The 27,475-nt window shown below is 45.4% G+C and overlaps 1 protein-coding gene across 12 annotated transcripts in view; it reads right to left on the reverse strand.

The window, feature by feature from the left end:
• Positions 1 to 5,186: 5,186 nt before the first annotated feature.
• Positions 5,187 to 27,475, reverse strand: part of RNF213 (ring finger protein 213) — a 129,141-nt gene continuing 106,852 nt past the window's right edge. For 8 of the 12 annotated variants that reach the window (XM_023556824.2, XM_023556820.2, XM_023556822.2 and 5 more), the window contains 22 exons: positions 26,250 to 26,361; positions 25,292 to 25,505; positions 24,852 to 25,042; positions 23,944 to 24,066; positions 23,002 to 23,112; positions 22,314 to 22,553; positions 21,922 to 22,003; positions 20,290 to 20,324; positions 18,780 to 18,874; positions 17,554 to 17,713; positions 16,599 to 16,779; positions 14,651 to 14,742; positions 13,789 to 14,040; positions 12,347 to 12,479; positions 11,945 to 12,028; positions 11,296 to 11,476; positions 10,858 to 11,059; positions 9,641 to 9,718; positions 8,873 to 9,067; positions 8,284 to 8,373; positions 7,996 to 8,174; positions 5,187 to 6,314 (listed from right to left, as the gene is read on the reverse strand). In XM_023556824.2, coding sequence (XP_023412592.2) covers positions 6,161 to 6,314; positions 7,996 to 8,174; positions 8,284 to 8,373; positions 8,873 to 9,067; positions 9,641 to 9,718; positions 10,858 to 11,059; positions 11,296 to 11,476; positions 11,945 to 12,028; positions 12,347 to 12,479; positions 13,789 to 14,040; positions 14,651 to 14,742; positions 16,599 to 16,779; positions 17,554 to 17,713; positions 18,780 to 18,874; positions 20,290 to 20,324; positions 21,922 to 22,003; positions 22,314 to 22,553; positions 23,002 to 23,112; positions 23,944 to 24,066; positions 24,852 to 25,042; positions 25,292 to 25,505; positions 26,250 to 26,361 — 3,184 coding nt within the window. In that variant the 3' untranslated portion in view covers positions 5,187 to 6,160. Of the gene's footprint in view, positions 6,315 to 7,995; positions 8,175 to 8,283; positions 8,374 to 8,872; positions 9,068 to 9,640; positions 9,719 to 10,857; positions 11,060 to 11,295; positions 11,477 to 11,944; positions 12,029 to 12,346; positions 12,480 to 13,788; positions 14,041 to 14,650; positions 14,743 to 16,598; positions 16,780 to 17,553; positions 17,714 to 18,779; positions 18,875 to 20,289; positions 20,325 to 21,921; positions 22,004 to 22,313; positions 22,554 to 23,001; positions 23,113 to 23,943; positions 24,067 to 24,851; positions 25,043 to 25,291; positions 25,506 to 26,249; positions 26,362 to 27,475 lie in introns of those variants that run through there. The other 4 variants (XM_023556826.2, XM_064270597.1, XM_064270598.1 and 1 more) reach the window with 4 other exon arrangements.

A 27,475-nucleotide genomic window follows, 5' to 3' on the forward strand; every position in this document is an offset into this window, starting at 1 on the left:
TTGCCATGGCAGCGTTCTGTCAGGCGGCTGTGGCAGTTGTCGCCGCCAGGGGCCGCTTTTCGGCCCGTTGGGCCTCCCCCCCGGGGTCCTTGTCGCCTCTTCGCGGGAGGCCCTGCCGTCGTATGTAACGCACCCTCACGTGTCGGCTTCAGTTTTCCCGAGCGCTTTCGCATATGTTATCGGCCCTGTTCCCCCAGGCCCCTGGGAGGCCGGCCGCCCCACTGACAGCGACGAACAGGCGCCGATGGGCGCGCCTCAGACGCGGCATTTCTAGGCGGAGGAGCGTCGGAGACCGCCGGCCCCGTCCACGCGTCCCTCGGGTTAAGAGACCGAAGCCGTCGCGCGAGGTTGGGGACCCGCCCAGACTGTGTCGTCCCCCCGACCTGACGGGGTTCTGCGTCGTCACGGCATCTAGACGGTGCCGGGCATAGATGGCCACTCGCTATTTGGTGCATGAATGAATGAGTGAATGAATGAATGAGTGAATGAATGAATGAGTGAATGAATGAAGGAACGAACATGTCGCGAGGCAGCTAGGCCCAGAACACCTGGGGAACCTACTTTAAACTGGTGATTGGAAACGGCCTCCCTGAGGAGTGACGTTGAAGAGGAGGCCCGAGTGGGAGGAGAGAGCGTTTCAGGCAAAGGGAAGAGCTCTGTAAAGGCCCTGAGGTAGGAGAGAGGTTGGTGCATCTGAGGCACTGAAAGCAGCCGGGGAGACTGGAGGGTGGTCATTTAAGCCGTGGCTGGTATTTGCCTCAGGTTTTCCTGGTGTTGCTGTAACAGAAATACCACAAGTGGGTGTCTTTAAGGAACAAGAGTTTCCTTTCTCACAATTCAAATCAGGGTCCCGGCCATGTCGATTTCTTCCTCGTAGGTGATCACGGTTGTCCCTTGGTTCCTTGGTTCTCTTAGACGATCCTCACATAGCACCTGTGTCTGCCCCCACCCTGTCTTTGTATCTTTGTGTCTAATCTGCTCTTTTTATGAGGCAGAAGTGATTAGGTTTAGAACCCACCCTACTCAGGTATGACCTAATCGCCATAACAAACTATTTCTAAACAGTATTGTATCCACAGATATGTTGTTGTGTTGTCCTGTGCCTTCAAGTCCATTCCAACTCATAATGACCCTATGGGATAGAGTAGAACTGCCCTGTAGGTTTTCCAAGGAGCACCTGGTGGATTCAAACTGCTGACCTTTTGGTTAGCAATCTGAGTTCTTAACCACTTCGCCATCAGGGCTCCATTCACAGATATAGGGGTTAGGATTCCAACACCATGTAATCCATAATAATATAGTAGTAGTGGAAGTCATGAAAGTATGCAGATAATGTAGATCTCAGGAAGAAAATACAGAAGACTGGGATTGGAGTTTGAGGCTGGGGAAGGCTTTTTATAGCATCTGACAACTGGCAGAGTTCTTGGATGATGGGCAAGGTCTCATTCAGCTGAGGGAGGGAATGAGCACAATTTCTTGAGCGCCCACTGCACACTAGTGTTTTGGTTTTTTGTAACATGCATTATTTCTCACCGTAACACTGAGAGCTATTTACAGGTGAGGACACTGCGGCTTAAAGAGGTTGTGTGGCTTGCCCAAGGTTATACAGCTGGCAAGCGGGAGAGCCAAGACTGACACTCAGGTCTGTCTGGCTGTGTTGTGTTAGCCCTGTCCTCATAGGGTGGTCAGGACAAAGAGGCCCTTGGATTAGGCAGTTGGGAGTCATTCCTGGACCTGTGGAGATGGGAGCAAGTTTTGTGGGTACTGAGGAAGTAGCTGTCCTCTGGGGTTGAGGTCCCGTTGTCCTTGAGGGTACAAGCAGGTCGTGGCAATCAGGAAGGAATATTGGGGAAAGTCAATCACTTAATACCTGTAGTGAAGTGATGGGGAGCAGGGTTGTTTTCACAGATACAACACCTGAGCATGTAGCAGCCTCCGTGGGAGTGCGGGGCTGCTTACCCCCAGGCTTTTCTCCCCTAGTTTCACTCTGCCCTTGCCCTGATGGCTTTTTATACTATTCCTATCTCCTCAAGAGGAAGCAGGGTCCTGCTGTCTGGAAAATTAGTACATAGAGCTTAAGGAGGTGTGAGTTGTTAGCATTTGCTCTCTTGGGTAAAAATCACTTCCCTGGTGTTTGTTTTTCCAACTAGAAACGGGATTCATAATGCTGGAGCAGAGGCTTAATGAACGTGAAAGGATTGAAAAGTACAGAATGCCATATAAATGCCAGACATGGCTTGAGTGGATTGCCCAAGGCCTCAGGTTTTCTCTCCCTTCCTCCTGATTACCACTCTCTGTCCTGCCCCTGCTGACATAGCAACCTCACTTGGAGCAGTTACGTTAAGAGGTTTCCCCTTAGCACACCAGTACACATGGCTGGATGGGGGAAACTTCGCCTACTTCCTAAGCAGGGCCATTGAACCAATATCTTCGTAGGGATGGTTTCTCACAGGAAGTTTGTTCCCAAGTTGGAACTGCTTGAACTGAAGAACAAGTGAAATAGCTCATGGCTGTCTCAGCTAACTAATGACCGACTCCTGTCACCATTGATGAAAGTAAGTGATTTACACACACACAATAATAAGGTCTCAAAGAAAAGGCAGCCATGGTCAGTTATGACCATTTCAGGTAGGTCACCACCCACCTAACTACTGTGTCTGCCTGGGCTGAAAGCAAGCAGAACTGTGCAGCAGGGAAATGTCCAGACCTGAGAATATGGTCAGGCTGAGAGAGATCAGGGCAGAGCATGAGGGCAGGTCAGGGTTAGTGCTGAGACCTCTGTGACTGAACAGAGCTGGTGGAGTGAGATAGAGGCCGTAGGAGAAGATAAGTCTGTCAGCCGTGGGCAGGTCTTCCTTTGATTGTCCACACCACAGGCTGGCCCCTGTGTGTAGGTCATCCTTTATCCACACCACAGGCTAGCCTCTGCAGGAGCTTTTTCATTTGGAAGAGAAAATGCAGTTTTTCCCTTAAGTGGTGTTTTGCTGCTCAAACTGTAGTGGGCTGCCCAAAGGCTTATTGTTTATCCCTCACATACATTTATTCCCTTTTACTGAGGAGCTGCTTCCCCTGTTCCACAACCCAAGTCGCTGACAAAAAGTTAGCTCTTATGCTTAGAGCTCCAGCATTTCCAGCAAAGCCACGCTCGGCAGGAATGGAAGGACACCAAACTGAGGCGGAAAGTTCTCCCTCTGAGGCTGGCCACAGGGGACTGTGTGGAACTCCACCCTGGACTTCCAGCGGAAAAGCTCACCACCTCATATTCTACGCCACAGTACACCTTTCCTGTCTTGTGCTTTTGCCTCCATGGGCACTTCTACAAGAACATCTCCACAAAAAAACTAAACCATCCCCAAAAGCCTAGTTGGTGTCTATTTGCCAAAATAGAAGCTCTGCCCTGAAAGAGAAGGAGTCTTTAGCAGCACAATTCAGGTTTATTAAAATAGGTATGACAATTACAATAAAATTTACTTTTTCCATGTCCTAGACCGGTGCATTTTTGTATAAACAACAAGATAATGCTACATATGACAGTTAAGGCTTTGCAAACATACTAAACAAAATATGTAAATTAAAAAGCCCTTCATAAGGCCAGCGTAGCAGGGGCAGGGGTCTGGGGACCACGGTTTCAGGGGACATCTAAGTGAATTGGCATAATCTATTAACAAAACATTCTGCATCCCACTTTGAAGAGTGGCGTCTGGGGTCTTAAACGCTAGCAAGCAGCCATCTAAGATGCATCAATTGGTCTCAACCCACCCGGATCAAAGGAGATTGAAGAACACCAAGGACACAAGGTAATTACGAGCTCAAGCGACAGAAAGGGCCACATGAACCAGAGTCTACATCATCCTGAGACCAGAAGAACTAGATGGTGCCCGGCTACAACTGATGACTGCCCTGACAGGGAACACAACAGAGAACCCCTGAGGGAGCAGGAGAGCAGTGGGATGCAGATCCCAAATTCTCATAAGAGGAGACTTAATGGTCTGACTGAAACTGGAAGGACTCCAGTGGTCATGGCCCCCAGACCTTCTGTTGGCCCAGGACAAGAACCATCCCTGAAGCCAACTCTTCAGACATGGATTGGACTGGACAATGGGTTGGAGAGGGATGCTGGTGAGCAGTGAGCTTCTTGGATCAGGTGGACACTTGAGACTAGGTTGGCATCTCCTGCCTGGAGGGGAGATGAGAGGGTGGAGGGGGTTAGAAGCTGGCGAAAAGGACACGAAAAGAGAGAGTGGAGGGAGAGAGCAGGCTGTCTCATTAGGGGGAGAGTAACTGGGAGTGTGTAGCAAGGTGTACATGGGTTTTTGTGTGAGAGACTGACTTGATTTGTAAACTTTCACTTAAAGCACAATAAAAATTATTAAAAAAAAAAAACAAACCCTTCATAAAAGTGTGTGTGCGTGGGGGGGTAATCCCCCCCCCCCCGCCAAAATAAAAAAGGTCTTCACAGCAAGCAATTGCCACCGGCTTCAACCTGCTGAGGTGTGGCACAGTGAGCAACAGCACCTTAGCAGCAGTCTGAAACCATGAGGGTGTGAGCTGCAACTTGATGGCTTGGTCCCAATTTGGAGGTATCAGGAGTCCCAAGTGCAAGTAGAAGATTTAAAAAAAAAAAAAAAGCCATTAACTGGGCAATCCAAGATCCAGATGTCTGTGGGGGGATGGCCTTTGCATATTCTTGAATGATAAACTACCATACATTATCCTATGCAAGTGGACACTGTAGCAAATGAATTACAACCTTGGGTCTCGACGACTATATACTCTTCACCAAGTACCATGAAGCGAATATCAACATAATACAGAGAGCAATTCCATTTGCAGCTTCCTCCAGAGGAGCTTAAGGTATCTGTGGTAGCATTCTCTATGAGCATTTTGTGTTTTTGTAGCTCTCACCCCATGGGCCCAATTTCAAGCTGATTGAGTTGTTAGCTCATTTAGAATATATATTAAGGTCATTCGCCACTAGCTTTTATACAGCTGCTGTCTTACTGTCTGGCCAGAGGGGTGCTGAGCTGTCTTGGAAGGAGTTAGTCCAGAGAGGTCTTCAGTGTCAGAGCAGATCTGGAAAAGCAGACAGACCCTGAACTCGAAGAAAGCAGCACAAATTGGGGCTAGCTGAACTACTTCTTTTTCCCATTTTCAGAAACAAAACTGGTTTTGTACCCTCTGAGTCTCAGTTGTATCTTGGCTGAGACTGAAAGAAAGGACCAGATATTTGTGTACGCAGGGAAATACAGACCACGTGAAGTCTGCATGTTTATTTGGCATAATGCTAGACAATCAAAAATTACCCACAGATGTGCCAGAACCATCCCTTTGACCTAAGTTACATTTTAATAAACTTTCATTTAGAATTTCAAAATATTAGAATTGGAAGGAATTTTGGCCATCAATCCAGTCCCTTATTTTATAGATAAGGAGACCAAGGCCCAGAGTGTCCCTGACTCTTTGTCCAGTGCTCCTCACAATAAAAGCTACTTGTAGGGTCTGGATGAGATTTTGCTGGTTTGGCTTAAGGCACTCACAAAACGCCCCGACTTTTCTTGTCTTTGGAGAAGACAAAAAAAGAGTCTGGCAATTTTTCACATCTCGTTCAAACCCAGAAATATCTGTACAATGCTCAGAATCTAGGGGAAAGAAGGAAGCCAGATTGTCTTCTGTGAGTGCAGAATAAATGAGACAAAAATAAAAGCAGAAAATGAACCACTCAGTTTTTTCCTCCCTCTGACTATGCAGTAGTATGAGGGAGGAGGAACCTGGTGGCTGGGTATGTGCCAGTTCAGAGACCAACAGGGCCATTATGCTGTGTTAAGCTGAGAAGCTACTTTTTCTGGTTTCCCCTGGAATGTAAGGATGGTGGTTTGTTTCCAAGGCCGTGTAATCTGCAGTCCTCACCGCCCAGAGAATAGTATTTATGACATGATGAGACAGTTGTGGAGTATACACATGTTCCTGAAACAGCTTGGCTCTCAAAAGGCTGTGAGCTCACACAGCACACCTTGGTCTCGAATTTATGTGATGGTGAGAGCTTTCCTTCCAAGCACACACAAAGGCAGCTAACAGTCTGTGGTGGAATCCATTCCAGGGGCGAGGGAGAAGGGCCTTCTCGCCCCAAGTCTCATCCAAAGGCAGTGCTGAGGAGCTGCTTCTATCTCGTGTGTCGGCGCTGTTTCAGCTCTGCTGCCATGTTCCACACAGGGACGCAACTGGACAGCAGGATCTCTTCTGGGAACTGAGATTCTAGTTCGGGAGGAATGTCACCGTCTTTAGTTTCCATGTAACTTACCAGAGTGTCTCTCAGGCTGAAAAACCAAGAAACAGGAGACAACATGTAAAACAGGCTCCCAGATAACACAAGGATCCCAATCATTTGCCACTGAGGGTCAGGTTAAGGATGTGCAACTACTGAGTTACTGAGCTGGACCTAGAATCCTGGGGTCGACGTTTTTCATCACAGCTACTTTCCAGGGTGCGGTATAGAGACAGTCCAGAACTCTGTGGTGCTGACCTTGATGATGGCCCAGTCAAAGATTTTAAGCACTCGAGTAATGTTACCTGCTTATTTACAGAGCTGTATAAAAAATAAGGAGTCTCTGGGTGGTACAAATGGTTAACAGACGTTGCTACTAACCCAAAAGCTGGAGGTTCGAGTCCACCCAGAGGTACCTTGGAGGAAAGTCCTTGCAATCTATTTCTGAAAAACAGCCATTAAAAATCCTGTGGAACATAGTTCTACTCTGACAAACACAGGGTTGCCATGAATGGGAGTTCACTCAACAGCAGCTGGTTATGAAAAACAAAGCCTCCCCCTTCCAAAAAGGCTGATATTGCATTTCATGGTTTATATCAAGTAAACCCTCTAGGAAAGGAATCTTTTTTCTACACTTCACTACCAGGGTAGTAACAATGTGTTGAGTAATTTCCAGGAATATAAGTGTACCTGGGAAGAAGCCACATAGCATCATGAATAGCACATACGAGATGCACTGGTAAGAAAAACCGGAGTTTGACTATCTGCTTAGGAAACCTTGGTGGCGTAGTGGTTAAGTGCTACGGCTGCTAACCAAAGCGTTGGCAGTTCGAATCCGCCTGGCACTTCTTGGAAACTCTATGGGGCAGTTCTACTCTGTCCTGTAGGGTTGCTATGAGTCGGAATCAACTTGACGGCACTGGGTTTGGTTTTGGTTTTTTTGACTATCTGCTTAGAGAAAGTACAGTGACGTTAAATCCTTACTTCATACCATACAAAAAAATAAGTTGGTTAACAAAATAAATGTAGAATACAAAACTAGAGAAGCATAAGAAAAAAATATGGGAGGACGTTTTATAACCTTGTGATAAGGAAGACTCTTACACGGAGCTATGGAAGCTTTATCGGGAAATTCCGTCAGATTTGACTGTATAAAAGTAAAGAGTGAGATATAGCATTTGTAACACATAATTGATAAAAGACGAATCTCTGTTCTATACAGAGTTCTTACAAATTGTCAAGAATAAAATAAAAAGCCCACAAGAGAAATAACCAAATGCTATCAAGAGATAACTCAGAAGAAGATATACGAATGACCCATGTAAAACTATGCCCAGCCTCACTAGTAAATTAGGAAACTCAAGTGAAACAAGGATGTTCCAGTTTTTGGCCCATCAGATTCACAAAAATATAAAAGATGGATAACCTCCTGTGTTGGGTATGCTCATACACTGTCTATACATTGGTGTAGCTTTTTCTATCAAATTTAAAATGCACCTGTCTTTGACATAGTAAGTCCACTTGTTGAAATGAGAATATGTGACTTTTGTAACTATTAAAAACTCCACTCCCAACAGAGGTTAAAACGGAAAAAGCCAGCCATAAGGTGCCCTGGTAGACCAGCGGGGAGCCGAGTCTTGCCGTAAGGTAAGAACTGTTTTGGTGTCTGTGGAAGATCACAGGGAGATGGCAGAACACTCCGTGCACCTGCTCAGGAGGTCTGAAGGCCTTACCTCCAGGCGGGGTTGAAATTCGCCTCCTCACGGGGGTTCTTCAGCTTCAGGATCATCATTTCGTGCAGCTCCAGCAAGAAGGTCTCCAGGTCAGTCTGATTCAGGAAAGTGCTGAGGAGTTTCGCATCTTCTGGGCGGAGATCCACTTTGTACTTGGAACTGATTTCCCTAAACGGATCCTAAAATGAAATATGAACACTTCAGTATGAACAAGTGAAAACTGAAGCACAGAGCAGAGGAGAAGAGCCGCTCCACGCCGTCTAGGGGGAGGGAGAAAGGGCGACTTACTTTTCTCAGTCGCAGCAGCTGTTCGCACTTATGCGCAGACAGGAACCGCCACAGGGCAATGATGTGCTTTAACTGACATCTGTTTGAGGCCTGAAAGAGGAGCAGGATTCCTAAGGAGGAGAAGGGCTGAGCCCTGGAGAGATGGGCCTGACTGCTCTGCCACACGGTATCTTTTCTCCTTTCTGCTCTGCACTGCTTCCTTCCATTTCCCTCGCGAAGCCATCTCTACCTACTCCAGTCCGCTGATGCACTTGCCTCAGCTTTCAAACTCTTCTGACAAGTCCTCCTGCTCCTGCAGCCTCTCAGAGTTCACGAGCATCTGCAGTTAGCAGCTGGCCCATGTCCTCAGTCACATCTGGGGTGCACTGTCTAGACGGATAGCATTTCAAGGGCATCTGTGCCTATACCGTCTACAGTGCATTCTGTCTAATGTGGACCGACTGGGTGAAGGGTTGTTCTTGACCCCCCTCCTTCTCAGGGTGTCTGGATTGATGTTCTCGAAATGGTGGCATTCCTAGTAGGAAGTGGAGAAACTGAAGCGAGAGGCAATGCAGACTCCCTTTGATGAAAGCACTAGTACGAGACCCACCTTTAAAACAGGACTTGTCTGGTCATCCATTCGCAGGGTGTCTCGGATATACACATTCAGGGGCATGTTTGGGTCACCACCGGCTGTGCTCAGAAAGCCCAAGGTCACTTCTATGACTGACAGAGCTTCACAGGTGTCACTGAAGGACTGCAGCTGTCCACCGAGGGCGCTGAGGGTCGCTTGGGGGAGGGCATTCTGGGGAAGCAAAAGCAGGTCAGGGGCCCTGGGTTGGGCTTCTGGCTTATTGTTACCTGATAAGGGAGCCTCCCTTCTTCACTGTCCAAGGCCACAAGTGGAGACAGAGGCCCCAACAGCAGCAATAACAGTTAACACTTCTTGCTTACTGAGTGTCCAGCACTAGTTGAGATTTTTGCAGAAATAGATACAAACCCATTTAAAGCTCACAATGACCCCATGAGTTCCTATCTATCAATCTGTGTACCTACCTACCTACCTGTCTTTCTGTCTGTCTAGAGAGAGGGAGAACATGTATGCAGGAAAAGTTCTGTGGTCCTTTTGCATCAGCACACGTGGTCATGACTAACAAGCTACTTAATCTGTTTATACTTAACAAGAAACATTTGCAGATTTGATGTTCTGCTTGCCCTTTGGAAAGAGCTCTGGGGTAGGGACACTTTGGTAAGTCACTGAAACTCTTTGGGGCTCACAGCGTGTACTTGGGATGAGGCTGGGGCAGCTTTAATATGGATGAAAGCACTCTGATAGACAAAAAGCACCATGGAAATGATGAGGCTTCATTCTGCCCACCTGTGACATCTTGTTCTTGATGTCTGTAAAGAGACGTTCGTAGTTCCAGTCGTGTCTGTATACCAGAGTGGGTATTCCCTAAAATGGAAAAGAAAAATTTTTTTTTGGAAATTAATTCTACTGTGGAGGTTTTCACAGATGGCAAATGGAACTGAATTGTAGCACCATACCATTCAGGGTAGTACTGCAGACTGTCTACCCCACAGTCCATGGAAAAAACAACACAACAAGGAACCCAGCCTGCCACAATGGCCAGGCAGATACTGGCAGGTGTAATACCATAGCCCCGAGGACCACAAGAGTTCCAGGTATAAAGAGGTTCAGAGGACAGCTCATTCATGCAACCGCTCAACCACAATTACCCAAGATTGTGAACAAGGCAGCGACTCTGCTGGACGACACGGCCATCAGAATGAATGAAGCCAAGCTTGGGCTCAAACGATTCACAGCCCAGTTGTGGGCAGTGGGGGAGATGACACCCACGTCCATTATATTTGTCTGGGGCTTGAGGCACAAGCACAATCCAGGTAAAAGAAGAGCTGAGAAAGGTAGGTATGTCGGTGGAGGGGGGGGCGTGAGCCATGGGGGAGCATGAGCTGCAGGTGAGATCGGAGGACACATTGGGGGGCGGGGCAGTGGCTATATGTGGGCTGCATGGTGGCTGGGGAAAGACTACCAGCCTTTTATGAAGCAGACTTGGGGTGTGGACACTTTCCTGTAGCAGTGGATGGATGATGATAGGGGCTAAACTGGAGGATGGGAGTCCAGTTAGGAGCCAGTACAGGGGACACACTTCAGGGCAGAAGGTTTGAATGAAAGCAGTGGTTGTGGTGACCCAGGTAGAAGGTAGACCCTACAGTATCTGATGACAGATTGTGTGGAGACTAAAGGAAAGGAAGAGAAGATGCCTGTGAGGTTTTCCTGGGGTAGATGGTGATGCCATTGAATATGGTAGAAAACTGTGGCTGACGAGTCCAATATGATTTATACACCCCAGTATACATCTGGGGTATTGAGGTGTAGGTACTGATGCAGGAGAAAGCTCTGGAGAGCTGTCCAGGCCAGTGACACAGATGTGAGTGGTGGCCATGGAATTGTGGGTGTGAATAAGATGACCTGGAAGATCACCCTGGATAACTCCCTTGTGCTGGTCTCACTTTGAAAATATTGTGATGGAAGCCACACTAAATGGACACTCCCGCAGGGGCCAGCTGTACCTTCAGAGTAAGCCTGGGCTTGCCCTGGAGAAATCGGCTGGTGATCTGCCGCTGGATCTTCTCCAGGTCAAACTCCTGCAGGGCTTCTCCGCCTTGCTCTACTTTGTACTGGCAGTTGGAGAGAATCAGGGGCATCAAGTCCTGCTCTGCTTCGTAACTGATGACATGCAGGTCAGTGACCTCGGAGGCATCAATAGAGTAGCTGAGGGACAGAAAGATATAGCACTCAGCATCCTGGGCAGTGCATATCTGCTCTAGGTTACCCCGAGTCAGTTCTTAGTTAATGTTCTTGATACACGAATCTGGGGGCACTGGGGAGCTAGCTGCAGGGGTGTTCGTTAGAGAAGGGCTGAAGTCTGGCTCATGTCTGTCCTAGTGGACCTAGGGACCAGAGAAATGAGTTCCTGGGCCAGATTTCCTATTGGCTTGTGCACTCACCTGTAGTTTTTCTGGGAGAATTTTTCCACTGTGTAGACCATTTCACTGTGGAGCTTAATCAAGTAGCTGACTAAGGCTGTGGAACAGAGGCCCCGACCCCGGCGACGTGGCAGGATGACCTCAAAGTCAGTGTCCAGATCTAGGTCAGTGCTGCAGTAGTCCTTTGGAAGCTTGATTTCACCTTGGAACAACAGGGTCATTCTTAATCAGAAAGGCATTCAGCTCCACACTGGTTCTGTCACATCAAGGTGAGGGAGCCTGTTACAGCAAGTGGATGAGGAATGCAGAAGTCACCTCTACTAAACACAGCCGGGAACTGGGAACAATCTTAAGGCCTGCCTCCAATCTCTCTTTAATATGGTGACAGGTTTTCAAATGTTCTCAGCTGCTTTATGACGCCATAGTTATAGATATAAATTGATATATATATATATATATATATTTATATAGAGGACTAAAGGCTTGTTTTTCGTGATATGTTATTTTGCTGATCCCAAACACCCCTATCAAAAGACTCATAGATCCGGCATTGACCTGAACATAGCATAGGCCTAGGATCCCAGGGACGGCAGAGTGAGGCTGAAGAGAAAGTACTTTCAGAAGTGTCTTCCTGTCATGTTACGTGTTACAGCGGAAATACAGCACTTACCATTGGTCTCAAGTGATCTCCTCAGCTTGTTCCACGTTGATAGAAAGAGAGTGATTCTGTTGCCAAACAACTGCTTCAACCCATCTGGGCAAAAAAACACTTTTTAAAAGAAGCCATGTGAGCACCAGCCCAGGCCACACCAGTGTAATGGTATGCTCTTTGGAGAGAACCAACTTTGCATCTTCTGGTAGCCGCCCGCACCTTTGCAGTGCCATTTGAACACTAAAGTGGAGTTTGAGGAGTGACGGGGAAGTGCTTTTCAGCTGCAGCACAACCTTCCAATGTGTTTTTGGGACTCACGGAATCCTTCACCTCATGCTAAAAACTTAGGATGCAGAGCACCTGTGGCTGCCCACCCTGGTTGGATGGTCATCCTAAGCCACCCAACACGGAGAATCATACCTGAATTGTGACTGTCAATAAAACTCCTGAGGGATGGGAATTCAACCTCTGAAACATTCTGGAATCGCTTCACAAGGGTCCTTTGCAGGGCCAAAATCTCAGGCAAGAATTTCACCAGTCTCAGTTCTGCTTCCTGGGGAAGGGAAGACCAGCAGTTGCATTTTTTATGTGCCTAGAATATGTTACTGGACAAACATACTCTGGGGCTGGCTCAGGAGTTATATCGGTAGTTTAATCTGGTCAGCATGCCTTTTGATATGATGACACATCACAGAGCTTGGAAATGGGGAAAAGGTCATACTATTCTCTGGAAATGTCTACTGACTACGAAGTGTGAGATGCTCTGCACTCTAGGATCAGCAGCACAGCAAAGCTGAGTTCCTGCGCTGGTGGCACTTACACATCAATGTGTTTGCCAAACGTGGATTTAGCGGGGTATGGAGAGAAGCTGCTAAATGAAAAAGACCAAGAAATGATGCACTGGTGGCTGGCATTATTCTTGGATCTTGTTTCGAAGACCTAAGATCTAAGCTTCAATTAAATGAAACTGTACACACTGGAGAGAATCACAGTATTACTATGAAGCCCTTCCTCGTGTGAATGGTCAATTTCTTTAACTGACCGGCAGAAATTTCTGGATCATTTTTATTCTTTCTAGATGGCGAATATTGGTCCACAGAGAGAAATGATTAAAGATATGTTGTAGAAAATAAAAGATCAAACGGATGAATGTTAGAAAATGAGTCTTTGTAGTTCTAACAAATGGGGCCAGTACATTTTACTGTCCCCACCCCCAGCCCTACCACTGCCAGCACTCACTCATCCTGTCTTCAGTCTAAGCCTAGACAGTTCAAAGAACAGGGAAGATGTTTTGTTTGTTTGACTTGGGCTAGGCATTCTTGACTCCTTTTTTTTCATTCAACAGGCACTAGTTGATGACCGACTGTTCCACGCACTGGGAGGTGTGAGATGAATACACATGGTCAGGGAAGAGTCTTATGCTCTTATTTTTGCTGAGTATTCTGGCCTTCAAGTTCTTTATGTGCTTCTTAGTTGCTGTTGAGTTGGCTTCAGCCTTATGGTTAACAGAATGCAGCATTGCCTAGTCCTGTGCCGTCTTCTTGATTGTTGGTGTTCATGTTTGAGTTGTTGCAGTTCACTGTTGTGAACTGCCTTCTATCCTAGGTTACTACTGATTCCAACTGTGTGTATATTTCATCTGTGACTTTATGCTTCAGACTGTCTGTACAGTTTGATGTGTACGCAGATCTCTACTCTAGCCAGCAGTTACCTTCCACAGATTCCCTATTTCAGTCAAAGCACTGAAGAGGTCTGTTAGATGCTGTGTCTTTAGGAATGATACTAAGCAAGAGCCTGGGGCCTTCAGGTCTGCAGGTGAGATCTGTGCAGAAATGCAGGCTGACACAGTGAGCTAGACTTACCATCTGTAGGAACTGCCAGAGGATGGGCACTGTTTCTCTGCCATTTTTCTGCTCCACCACGTGCTGGAGGTGCTCAACTGTGATTCTTTTACTGCAGCTCCAAATCTTAGAGCAATGAACCGCACTCTTCCGGGGCAGGTGGCACAGGAAGGTTGCCGGGTCACCATAGATGATTTTGGCCACAAGGTTGGAGCTGATACGTTCGTCTTGGCTGATTAGAGTGTTGATGGTCAGGAGTGTTTTATCTAGATGCTAGATGAAGCACAGGACATACAATTCTGGAAGTGAGATACTACCATAAACAGACTGGGACGCCTACTGATTTCATTGGCTTATTGAGGAGTCTGCCCTCCTCATTCTAGCACTTAATCCACTATTCACTTGTGACCTTTTATTGTGATTCAGATGCTCCTTGTTTGTAGGTTCATGTCTCCCCAAATGCAATGAGACTCTGAGACCTGTATTTTATTCCCATGTTTTGTTCCCGACTTCTATTTACAGATGGGCTTAGTTACTCTCAACAATATTCCTACTCTAACAAAGGAGTTGTTAACCTCTAATTAGTAATGCATTTGTGGTGGGTATCCACGTGATCCTCTAGTTCTCTACCTCTTACTCTCACTCTTCTGCTGTAAAAAGTAATGGAGAGAGAACTGTCCCCTGTGGTAATTCCTCAGCCTGACCCACCTACTGCTCATGAGGGAAGAGGATGGGGTAGAGCAGGATGGAGTGACTCTAGACAGAGAATACTCTACTCGAAGGCTTTGACAGCCTTTCCAAAAGGCACGGTGGGCAAAGAGAGTTCAGAGGGTGCCCAGGGAAGTACCCCCCTTTCCGAGGTCAAGTAGCCATCATCACTTACCTCCAGTTCAGATAAAATAATCGTTTGGACAACTTTTTCCCAGTTGTTTCTCGCCTCTTTGGTTGACAATCTTGCATCAAAATTGAAAAGCCCTACAAAGAAAAGCAATACATGTGGGTTACTCAAGGAGATACTAAGTAAGCATGACGCTGAAATAGTACTCCTTGTTGGAGGGGTGGGTATTTTCCTAAATTAACCTAAGTATTTTTAAATGGTTTCTGCAGCTACCACCAACCTAATGATTTTTGTGAAGATACTTCAATGTCTAAAATTCCCCCAGCCCACATAATTGTAACCTTAAAGCTGTTCTGAACAAAATAACGGAAAGGACAAGAGTTAAAATTTGAAGCCCAGGGCATGATGGCGGCCAGTGCCGCCATCAGCCTATCACCGCTGCTACCACCTGAGCTGGCAGACAGCTGGGTGGCCCTGAGACACCTGTGCGGTTGTAGAGTGCTGTACACACTGCCAGCACACTTCAAGGACTCGGTCACTTGGTCAGTATGATGCTGGGTGAGCTCACCTAGTTTGAAGTCACACCAGATGAGAGGCTAAAAATAAAATCAGATTTTGCCAAGTGGAAAAGACAGAATAATGCTGATTTCTGGCAAAGAAGCAGTTGAAGTTGGAATGGATTTTCTTGTCAGGTGGCAGGACTTTTTATTGCTATTGGTATCATTATTATTTTAAATAACATTGTCAACACAAGGCACTTTGAAAAGAAGAATTTGCAGATAAGCAAAAAGAAAATAAAATCATCCTTTCTTCCACCATTTTACTAAGTTGTCTTACAGACCTTTACTTTCTTTGTGGATTTTAATTTTTAAAATAGATTAGCTCAGTGATCGTAATATTTTGTAGCCTGCTCTTTTCCAGCAACAAATCATGAATGGTTAAGCATATTAGGTCAGTCTACAATATTTTTTTAAATTGTGTGGTAGGTGAAAGTTTATAGCTTAAGTTAGTTTCTCATACAAAAATTTATACACACATTGTTATGTGACCCTAGTTATTATCCCTATAATGTGACCGCACATTCCTCCTTTCCACCCGGATTTCCTATGTCCATTCAACTACCTCCTATGCCTTTCTACCTTTTTATGTCACCTCCGGACAGGAGCTGCCCATTTAGTCTCGTGTATTTACTTGAACTAAGAAGCGCACTCTTCATGAATATCATTTTATGTCTTATAGTCCAGTCTATTCTTTGTCTGAAGAGTTGGCTTTGTGAATATTTTTAGTTCTGGGTTAATCTACAATATTTTTAGGAAAAGCAGATGCTACCCCCAAACACAGGACAGACTTATGAAGACAACAAGTTCCCAAGTAAATACCAAACATTTGTTTCCTTGATGTTGATTGATTCTTTGACACACATCAACTGTTTTGGGTGCTGTATGTCCCCAGTGTTGTTGTTAACTGCCAATGACTCAGCCCCAACTCATGGCCATGCGACGAGATTGGACCGTTGTGATCAGTAGGGTTTTCCTTAGTCTGGAAGCTTTGCTGAAACCTACTGAGCATCATGGCAACATACAAGCCTCCACTGACAAAAGGGTGGTGGCTGGGCACGAGGTGCACTGGCCAGGAATGGAACCCATCTTTCCTCCACGGAAGGCAAGAATTCTAGCACTGAACCATCTATGTTCCCAACACAGTTGGTAAATTTCCTATAGTGCTGACTTTGGAAACTGAAAAGTGTCCCCACATTTAATACCCTGTGCAAAGCTCCTGAATGCTGCAGGGCTCAGCCAGGATGTACGTAAAGGGAGACAACAGAGAGCTGCTTCCATTCTCTGACAATGAGGCTCTTCTTGCCTCCCCACTGGTGTGTCACCTTCCACAAGCCATCATTTTATTTTAGTCTGGAGTCTTGGAGCAAGCCTGGTTTCTTGGCAGCTGTGCACAGAGATCCCCACCCACGTACCCCTTCACCCCACTTCCTTACTCTCGTCAGAGTGGGAATCATGTGCTCTGAGGAGGCTGCGTAGGATCAGGTGCACCACGTTGGTGGTCTCGTCGGCACTCTTGCCCAGTGTCCTTGTTAACTGCTGTAAGTCTCTCTGGATGTGCTGTTGGAGAAATGTTTTTGGATCCTCCACTGGAGGCTTAATGATGTTTCTCAGAGCCTGTGGGAGCAAAGAGACACAGGGTAAAGAAGATCTTGTTTGTGGATGAGATGGCAAGTTCATCATCAGGACTTATCAGAAGATGGCTTCTAAAGTGAAGTTCACGGGGTGATCCAAGTGATTCAACAGCAAAGGCAAAAGGCAGACACAAGAGTGGAACAAAGAAACACCATCTGCAAAAGACTGGCTTTTATAGCATCAGAATGAAGTGGGAATTCTCAGACCCCGCACTCTTTACTGTCATGCTTAGTATCAACTCGGAGATAATGCAGTGTGTCTCTCTCCTCTAGGGTACCAGGCAGACCAGGTAAAATCATGATTATATCAGCCTCTCCACTCCCAGGTGTGGGCCTAAGGCATAGCGTTGTTCATTTAAAATAGATTTTGTATAATGTAACGAGTAGATCCCCCTTATCTTCATATACCACGGTGGGAAAGATATGAATCGTTGTGTAGTTAGGTGCTGTCGAGTTGACTGCGCCTCCACGTGACAGAGTAGAACTGCCCCATAGGGGTTTCTAGGCCGTAATCTTTACCGGAGCAAATCGACAGCAGATCTTTAGGAGGAGCCGCTGGGTGGGTTTGAACCACCAGCTTTTTGGATAGTAGCCCAGCACATAACAGCTGCACCACCAGGGCTACGTGTTTGTGGATTAGGTAATAAAAGTCTGTAGGAGGTGGCAAGGACTTTTTAGACAAAAGGGTTCACTGTGAGAAAACTAGAGCTGGTGGAAACTGGTGAATACATACATAGTTGGTAGGGCCACACTATACCTGGAGACTTGCAGCAGCTCCCAAAAACATAGCCAAATGAGTGAGTAACCGGATGAGAATGAAGACAACGGGGGACAGCGGTCGATCAGATACCACCATCACACCTCTGGCAACGGGGTTTCCCAGCACGTGGCCAGTCTGAGTTCTATCTGTGTTATTTCTGGGAAGGACAGGGGAAGACAAGAAGATGATTGATGATGGATCATTTCTTCCCAGTGCTAGGGGCACCTCAGATTCTTAGGACTTGGACACTAGGTTCACAGTTGTGAAGAAAATCATGTTAAAGTACATCTTGTTCTACGAAGTCCAGACCACTTTGCTAAGAGTCTTTTTCTTTATAGATGGACTTGCCTTTTTGACTGGCCAAAAGCCCTCAGCACTGGGAGTGTAAAGTGGCTCAGTTATGTGGCTGTTTGCGCCGATCCCTGGGCAACATCTGGATGGGGGCCTGATCTGCTGCTTCCACGGGGATTGCTGTGTGGAGCGAGCAGGCTAGCTAAGGGAAGCTGGAGCCTGGGACGGTGGACATCAGTGTGGGAACATGCATACATTGTTCTGTTTCTTCCAAATCAAATGACTTCCCAGATCATCTGTGTCACACCCAGAGGGGATGACAGGTATGTTCAGTTGCAAAAATATTGGAATGGTAGTTTATGGAGAGAATGGGTTAGAATATTTTGAACTGTGACTACACAGAATAAGCCAGAGTGTTTGAAGCCCACAGACAGGTCCCACCTCTGATCTTGACAGGCATCCTTTCATAAGAAAATGTGTGATCATGAGATCACACTTTCATCTGGATTCTGAAGTCTGATATTTAATAATACTGACTGTGTGTCCTTCACTTTCCTGGAAACAGGAGAAAGCTAAGATAGTTTGCAAGTACGGTAGCTTTTGCTTAGAATGCTCAGCTTTTGGTCTTCCAGACTTAAATGTCTCCTTGAATTAGGTCACCTGTTTATGTCAAGCATATTTCTATAGGGGGCATGCCTAAGGCCTAAATGGATGGTATTGAAGTATTAAAGTGGAGTCCATCTTGGGTTTAAGAGCCCAGTTACCACTGACAAACACCTCATTGCTCAATGACCACAATGACCTTGGTGTTGGTATCGAATGGAACACAGGTCCACATGCACTGTGCTGTCTGTCAGTTTATCAGCTGGAATAGAAACAGCCCAGAAGACCATGGTTTTCACTCCTTAGAAAGGAAATTCCATCTTACGTACTCAATACGATGAAAGCCAGCATTTGGTCTGTGATTAACACCTCCAACTGGAGCGTGACAGTCAGGACAAAGGCTCTGTTCCATTGGCATGCCGCACTGCGATAGAAACATGTGGTTCCAGCTTAGTTTGGGAGCCAGCGTCGTTTTATGCGCAAATCCACCCTGCCGGTGAACACACGCTTCCCCCCAGAGGGAGGGAGTGCCACCAGGTTTGCTTATTCTAACTTATACGGATTTCAGATGAGACTGGAGGGGCCATGGGGGACAGGGCTGATACTCTGTGCAAATTATGCTGCACACTGGAAGATTTGGATTTTTTTTAAACAGGAGAGATGTAAGTTTTATTTCTAAATAGTGTGGCACTTTATAGACAAATACATAAACTCAATCTTCCTTGTCGTATTCATTACCTTTCCCCATTCCCATACCTCTCATACTAGTCACTAGTGCTTCATTCTCTAACACCAGTAATACTACAATAGCTTCCAAACTGATTTCCTTAACTCTACTGGGATAATTTTATTAAAAAGAAAAAAAAATGTACATAGCCATATGATTTACTACTTCCAAGGGCCCATTTTTCCAAATCAGATTGTGTGATACTATATACAAGACTCAGTCTATAGCAGACCAAACCAATCACAGACTCCCAGACCACTGGGTTTCAGAGCTGGTGGAAGTCTTGGGAAGAAAGAACCTTTCTCAGGCTCCTCATTTCATAACCAAGGATGTGAGTGAAGCTCAGAAAGATGAGGTGTCTGCGTATCCATTTTTTCTCCGTGTTTCCTATTTACTTTATCGTACAACTTGGCTTCTGTTTGCTGCCTTAGCCTGCTGCTGAGTAAGTACAGATAAACTGAATGAAAGGCCCTGGGTGAGATGCTTAGGGATTCAGACATGAATAACAAACAGTTCTTTTCCCACGGGGCTAACAGTCTGCGAGTCTCTTCTTCCATCCTTTACTTGCTCTCTGGGTGAGTGATGCCACTTGTGGTCTAGTCAGCACTTTGCTATTCTGTGAGGACCCGTGTCACCAATCCCACCACGCTGCAGTGGCAAGAAAGGATGGGTAGCAGTGGTTCTCAGCCAGCGGCAATTCAGTTCCCAGGGAACCTCTGGCAATGTCTGGAGACGTTTTTGGTTGTCACACTTGATGGGGGACAGGGGTGCTACGGCATCTAGTGATTCAAGACCAGAGGTGCTGCTAAACATTCTACAATGCTCAGGACAGAATAAAGAATTACCATAATAAAGAATTATCTAATCCAAATGCCCATCGTGCTGATTGAGAAACCCTGGGCTGACCTGATGACACCCCAAAGCTTTTCTTCTGCTGATACCTTAGCACCCCTTAGATGTGTGGCTGGAACACCTGGACAGCCCTCAGAATGAGTCTGTGTTCTCTCAGAAGGTCTAGGCCGTATGATCCCCTTCTCCATGCTCCCTCTTCCCAGACCCAGAGGAGCCCACGTTTGGAGCCCCTGAACCCTTCCCCAAATACCCAGACTCACCTCTCCTACAGAGCACGGATGGCCATTGGGACATGCTGTCAGAAGAACCACAGGTACAGGTTAGCTGGGGAGCTTTCACTAATGACCAAGTTTAAAAGGGAAAGCTAACTCTTTCTTCTCTGGCCCCAACTGAAGCATGAGGTATGGTGGATATCCTGAGCACGTTACCAGAAATCTTAAACTACTTTTTTAGCTTGGTTATTAGCTACTTGAAATACCGTAGGAATTCAGTAAATGTATATTGTTAGTAGAAAGTATCTCCGAGTTTAATTTTACCAAACAATGAGAAATTAGATTAGAGGCTTATACTAGTGGTTACTTTTTTAAATTGTACTTTAGAAGAGGTTTTACAGAAAAAACTAGTTTCTTGTCCAACAGTTAGTACACACATTGTTCTCTGACATTAGTTAACAACCCCGTGACATGTCTAACACTCTCCCTTCTCAACCCTGGGTTCCCTATTACCAGCTTTCCTGTTACCTTTTGCCTTTTAGTCCCTGCCCCAGGGCTGATGCATCCCTTTAGTCTTATTTTTTTCCATGGGGTTGTTCAGTCTTTGGGTGAAGGGTGAACCTCAGGAGTGACCTCATTACTGAGCTGAAAGGGTGTCTGGGGGCCATACTCTCAGGGTTTCTCCAGTTTCTGTCAGGCCACCAAGTCTGGACTTTCTTTTAGAGTTAGGATTTGTTCTACATTTTTCTCTAGCTCTGTCTGGGACCCTCTATTGTGATCCCTGTCAGAGCAGTCAGTGGTGGTAGCTGGGCACCGTCTAGCTGTACTGGACTCTGTCTGGTGGAGGCCGTGGTAGTTGTGGTCCATTAGTCCTTTGGACTAATCTTCCCTTGTATCTTTAGTTTTCTTCATTCTTCCTTGCTCCGGAAAGGGTGAGACCAGTGGAGTAGCCTAGATGGCTGCTCACAGGCTTTTCAGACCCCAGACACTACTCACTAAAGTAGAATGTAGAACATATTCTTTATAAACTATGTTATACCAACTGAGCTAGATGTTCCCCGAGACCACGGTTCCCATAGCCCTCAGCCCAGCAATTTGGTCCCTCAGGGAGTTTGGATGTATCTATGTAGGGGGTACTTTTGGAAAGGCAATATTTTATACTTTTCTATTCCCTTAGAATTTTTTTATCAAGAGCATCTTTTTTTTTAAAAAAAAAAAAAACTTTTAAACCTAGTTAAAAAGATTATTTACTCAAGGTAAGAGCAAAATTCAGATGAAGTCACAGGTTATATTATTCTGTCTCTCAGCTGTATACTTCAGAAGAGCTATCTTTGGGTCACAAGTTGGTTGTATTGTGCTCTGGCCCTTGGATGAGCATCTGATGGGGTTCCCAGCCTCTCCCCAATGGTATACTGCAGGGACCAGAAGTGTGTCCTGAGGGCTTCTTTCCTCATGATAAAGAAAAGAAGTCCTTTGCGTTGTCTACATTGAGCAGGGTGCCAGATCCTTCAAGCCATTCACGCTCTGCACAGGAGCCAATGGCAGAAGCAGTCAGGTGCTTTTGGACCTTCAGGCATAAACCATGTGGATCCGAGGTCTAAGTCAGTGCCTCCTGGGACATGACACTGCCCTTCAGAGCTGAAAGGGGTATGTAATTCCATCTTAGACAAGAACACTTACTGTACCATTGCACTCTACCCAGACTCTTCCAACTCCTAGCTTGAACCAGCAAGTCTTCAGGCATGGTTGGAAGAAAAGCATTCTGGAAACAAAACAAAAGTATCTAGATTTAGCTAAGTGAGCAGACTGACTGGCTGTTGTTCAGCAAGAGGCCTAGAATAAGAAAATGAGCTTCTGGTTTTCTTTGCTCCTGCCCTCAAAAGCTATCTACTGAGAAAATAAAACAGCCTTGTCACTGTGGACTAACAGGTCAAACGAGATGAAAAAGGCAGAAAGGGAATCTAGGAGATAAAGAGATCCAGTCATCTCGAAGTCTACAGGCGCAGTCTCTCAAGTGATAAATGACTGCAGTTTTTACCATGAAGCTGATGTAACCCACACCCCAGTCTTACTGCCATGTTGCCTGGGGAGAAGGCCAAGTTCCTCAGGGGTTCCAAGACGTTGTTCTCCCCACAGAGAAGGACAGCTGCAGCATGAACAGCCATCTCTGTCACTGTTGCTTCAAGGCCCCCATCACTGGGATCTGTTCTCAGCAATGGAAGAGTGTTGGCCACAAGGGATGTCGCGAAATGTCTGACTTCAGGAGAAAGAGTCTTGGTTTCTTCAGTGAATCTGTTCACAGCCTCACATTGCTGACAGGAAAAGATTTTTTTTTATATTAAAGTATATCAAAGAAAAATATCATGAGAATTCAAAGGTTTGCTCATAGCTAGCCATACATTTTGATACCAAATATACATCAAATTGCAAGGTAAATATGGATAAACAATCCCCTATTTGAGGGGAAATTCTTCAGAGAATAGAATTGTCATAAACAATCACAGCAACCACATACTTAAACAGTGATTTTGAAATTTCTGATTTGGTAAACACCACCTTTTGTCGTTCACTCCAGTTTTTAACTGTAATTCTGAAAGCTTTGGTTTAACAGAAAATAGTTTCTCCACTGAACATGGTTGGGAACCCCATATCCCAGAGAGAAAATTATAAGCAAATGTGTATTTGTGACTTTCACTTCTATCCAAAAAGTCCCTCTGGATAATGAGACTGTGACCACAAGCCCTGCATGTTGAGGCTTACCTCTGGCTTAGGGTGGAGGCTGGCATTAGGGGATCTGTACAAAACAGTGACCTCTTGGAAAAGTGCCAACAGTAAGTGGACTGCCTGTTGAGTTTTATGGTCCCTGCAGGCCTGAGAAAGCAAAGACATTAAGTGAGAGTTTACAAAGTCATATAGATCCACCTAAGGGTCAGAGTCCCATGTGATCTGTATGTGAATAGGGAATGTGGATCAACCTCTAATCATGAGGAGGGTGAGGAAGCCTTTCCCAAGGCCCTGGACTTCTGGGGCCCTGCACTTCAACACCACCTGACAAACAGCTGTTGGACTACAAGGTTCATAAAATACTCTCACATTAAACTGAAAGCATTGTTATCAGCTGGCTTACAATACAAGTAACAGAGATCACCAACTGCCCTTTTTCTGAATAGTTCTCTAGTTGTACAAACTTTTCCTGAACAGAGATAGGATTTTCTATTTCCTCTTTTCCTAGCACCTTGCCAGGACCAACAGGGCCTCAAAAGGAAGCAAGACTGGAATGCTTTAAAGACTAGATTCTAAAAGTCTTGCATCTTTATTAAAATGTATACACAGTAAGCATGTATGCAGGAATTATGAATTTACTTAGGTATGGAGGAAGTGATTTTTCACCAGGGTCTCAAAGGAAGTAATGGGCATGTAGAAATCGAGAAGGAGGTAGTGATGGCCTTGGCAGGCCAGCAAGACAGCAAATCTGTAAACCCAGCTCCACTGTTGTTGCTGCCCTGTTTTAGCAGCTAGTTTACAAGTACCGTCCAGTGCAACTGTGGAGGCCATGTGCACGTGACTTCCCATACAGTGTGCTACTCTGCGGGGCTCTTCAGTAGTCCATCACCACTGCATTGTTGTGCAGAAACGAAGAGAGATGTGGACCCTGGAGTGGGTGCCATCTGGTGCCACAGAGAAACCTGGAGCCCGCCTTACCTCCAGAGCGGCTGTGATGCCCTTGGGCTTGCACTCAAGGACGGCTTTGCCCACTGCATCACGAAGAGCCTTGTATCCATCGCCGTACACCAGGAATCGGTCCAGCTGACCTGGGTAGTCCTCCTGCAACCCCAGGAACACGGGTTAATCAGGGCGGGGAGAATATTTTGCAAACAACTGTCTCTATAGGTAAAGACGCCAGGTAATCCTGAGGGTTTAAAGGAGGCTGAGCTGGGCCTAACAGTCAAGTGCTGTCTTTGGGAAGAGCTTCCTCCTCAGTGAAAGGCAGAGGGATAAGTGGGTGACAGACCTGGGAGGAAGGTACTTCTGATCTTGTAGCTGACCTCTTTCTCTACTGAAAGCATAGCACAAAAGGCCAGGATGTAAAAGATAGAATAGACAAAACGCTAGGATTTTTACTGCTGCTTTTGCAACCCGAGGACAGTGAGTGTCTGTTAATTTCGGAGCTTGTGGGAAGGACCATGGAGAGGCCCTGAGCCAAGCTTACTGCAGTCTTTTTATCCTTCGTTCCCATTCCTTCCTGTCTCTGCCTGCTGAAGACGAAAAGAATAGATCCTACAAGGGAATCACTTTTAATCTGATGAAAGCAAAGGCCACAGAAACATTCCTTTACTTTCCTGTGTCACACTAGATCAGAAGTGAGGCCTCAGGAAGCTTCACAGCTAGATGAGGAAACCTGAGGCCTGCGCACACTCACACTCACACGCACGCACACCTTTTCCCTGTGGCAGGCAGTCTAAACATTATCACAAGCTGAGTCAGATGAGCTGAAGCACAGAGGACCAGGCCTCTCCTATTTCCTTAGTGGCCATGGGAGAGAGTAAGGGTGGGAAAGTAGGGGAGGAGCTGCAGGGTCAGCTGCTGGGCTGTGGGGTGTGTGGCAGTACCTGCCGTGCAATGACTTCCTTGGGGAACACCCACTGGGCCGGGTGGCCCCGTTTGGCGAGGCTCTGCACAAACTCCATCGTGTGTTGGCTGGTCAGCTTCCTCACCAAGTACACACGGAACCAATCGTTCTTGCTTTGGGTACAGAAGTGCTCAACTTGGCGCAGATAGCGCTGCTTTTCCTCAGCCATCTCTGGAGAGTTCAGTGAGAAAGTGGGTGAGTGCAGGTGGCTAAGAAGATGTACTAGTCAATGGTCCTGGACACAAATCTGGTGAAGAGCATGGGTCTACTCCCTAGGGGTTCACAGCAAAAAACAACCCAGGAGAAAGGGGACTTAGGAAGGACCAATACTATTTTAAGAACCAGTTTCCCATACATCTGAATTTCTAAATAATGGGGTCGCCTGGCCAGATGTGGAGCAAGGTAGCGAAGAAGACTTGCCTGAGTGTGCATGACCCTCGAAGAGGAAGTCCGAAGCCCTGTCGAGACAGAGGCGGACCCGAGCCATCTTCTGCAGGTATTCAATGGAAACCTCCTTAGCTGGCTCTGGGCCTAGTTTCAGTGGGCAGTGAGTCCTCAGGAAATGACCTTCCTCTCGTAGGTAGTTCAATTCCTCGTTTTTGGAGCAAGCACTAATTTTCTCACGCATTGCGTCCTAGAGAACAAAGAGTGAGAAAGAAAAGGATGTCATTGTTTTTAATATACAAGTCCCCAACCTTCTAAAATTGCCACCGCATGACTGTGGAGAATAAAGGAAGGACAACGAATAGATCTGCATTGTTGAAGGTTTGGGTGTGATGGTTTCCAATCATGGAAAACTAACATTCTTTCTTTTTTAGGGTGAAGAAAGAGCTGGAAAGAAGGACTACAAGGAAAATAAAAAACTCTTTGCTACCGATTTGACTCCGACTTTTTTTTTATAGCAACCCTATAGAACTGCTCCATACGGTTTCCAAGGAGTGGCTGGTGGATTCGAACTGCTGACCTTTTGGTTAGCAGCCAAGCTCTTAACCATTGCACCACCAGGACTCCAGGGACAAGGATATTTTGTATAATTTAATTGTTTTCATATACATTGTAAAAATTTTGGAAATAAGCAGAATATAAAGAGAAGGAAAATGAAAAGTGTTTCTAGTCTCACCATCCAGAGACACCACTGTTATCTTTGGTGGTGTGCTCTTGGAGGCCATGTTTCTTGTGCATGTGCACATAGATGGCAGTCTATACAACTGCTGACGGCAAAAGCAGTGTCTTTGAAACCTTTCTTTTCCCACATGGAACAAAGCATCTGTTAATTTTACTGATTAAGTGATGTGCAAATTGTCATAAACATTTGCCATTGCATAAACCATGTGGTTCAGATAGTTTGTAGAAGCAATGCAGGGAAGTGATAGCTTACCTCCAGGCAGTTGATGAAGAGCATGTACAGTTCAGTTTTATCTTCACTGAGGAATGGTTTCTTTTCTAACATGGACAAGTAGTCCTGAATGTAATCTTTTACTTCATGGAAACTGTGGAAAGAGAAATGCTATATCTGGTTATCTCAGACCTAGAGACTCATTATGAAAACAAACAAACACCTGTAAATCTATATGTCTATACCTAATTTTATTGAAACCATTTTATCATAATATTGGAGGAATGTAAAATTCCATATTTTAGATCAGCTGTTCTCAAACTTTTTCATCTCAACACCACTCTGCAGTCTTAAAAAGTATGGAGAACCCCAAAGAACTTTTGTTTATGTGGGTTATATCTATTGATATTTATAGCATTAGGAATTAAAACAGAAATTTCAAAAATACTTCTCAATTCATTAAAGATAACAATAACCCACACTGTATGTTAAAATACATAACATTATTTTTTAATGAAAAATAAACTGTTTTCCATAACAAAAATTAATTAATGAAAACAGTGGCTTTGTTTTACACTGCTGTAAATATCCTTAAGGCCTGGCTTAATGAAAGTTAGCTGAACTTTCATCTCTGCTTCTGTTTTCAGTCAGTGGAGATATATTTAAGTATGTGCAGATTACAGTTACGTAGTTAGAAAAGGGAAGGTTCGTGTCCCACAGGGTGAATTGTGGATACTATTCTTTGATACTATACGAAAACTTGATAAATGGTCATTTCTAAAGGTCAGTTGCAATGTGAAATCTGTAGCTATATCAATGCACTTTTCATAGTCTGTTACACTGAAAAATCAATGCCTTTTTTGGGGGGAGGGTGGGGATCCATGTATGATTTTGTGACATCAGACAATGGTCATTTGTAAAATACTGGTTCACGGAGTTATGGAAATCTTCCAAATGTCGGCATGTTCTTACTCTACAATATATCCTAAAACTCGCAGGCATTAATATCACCACTGATCTCATCAGAAAGTCTGTTAATTACCGGAAAGCTGACAAGCTTAAGGTGGTGGATATAAGTTTTAGAAAATTTTAATTTTAGCTTAAAATCTTGAATTTTATCATTAGCAATAAACACCTTCGGTTGTTTTCCTTCAGTGACAGGCTTCTTCAAACAGACTATTTCATAACTGATGGAAAAGGAGCAAAATGAAATGTCCATAGACAAAAATGCAGTGGATCCACCTTATATATAAATCTAATCTCTTCTG

This window comes from Loxodonta africana, chromosome 18 (genome assembly GCF_030014295.1).
Source record: "Loxodonta africana isolate mLoxAfr1 chromosome 18, mLoxAfr1.hap2, whole genome shotgun sequence".
NCBI lineage: Eukaryota > Metazoa > Chordata > Mammalia > Proboscidea > Elephantidae > Loxodonta > Loxodonta africana.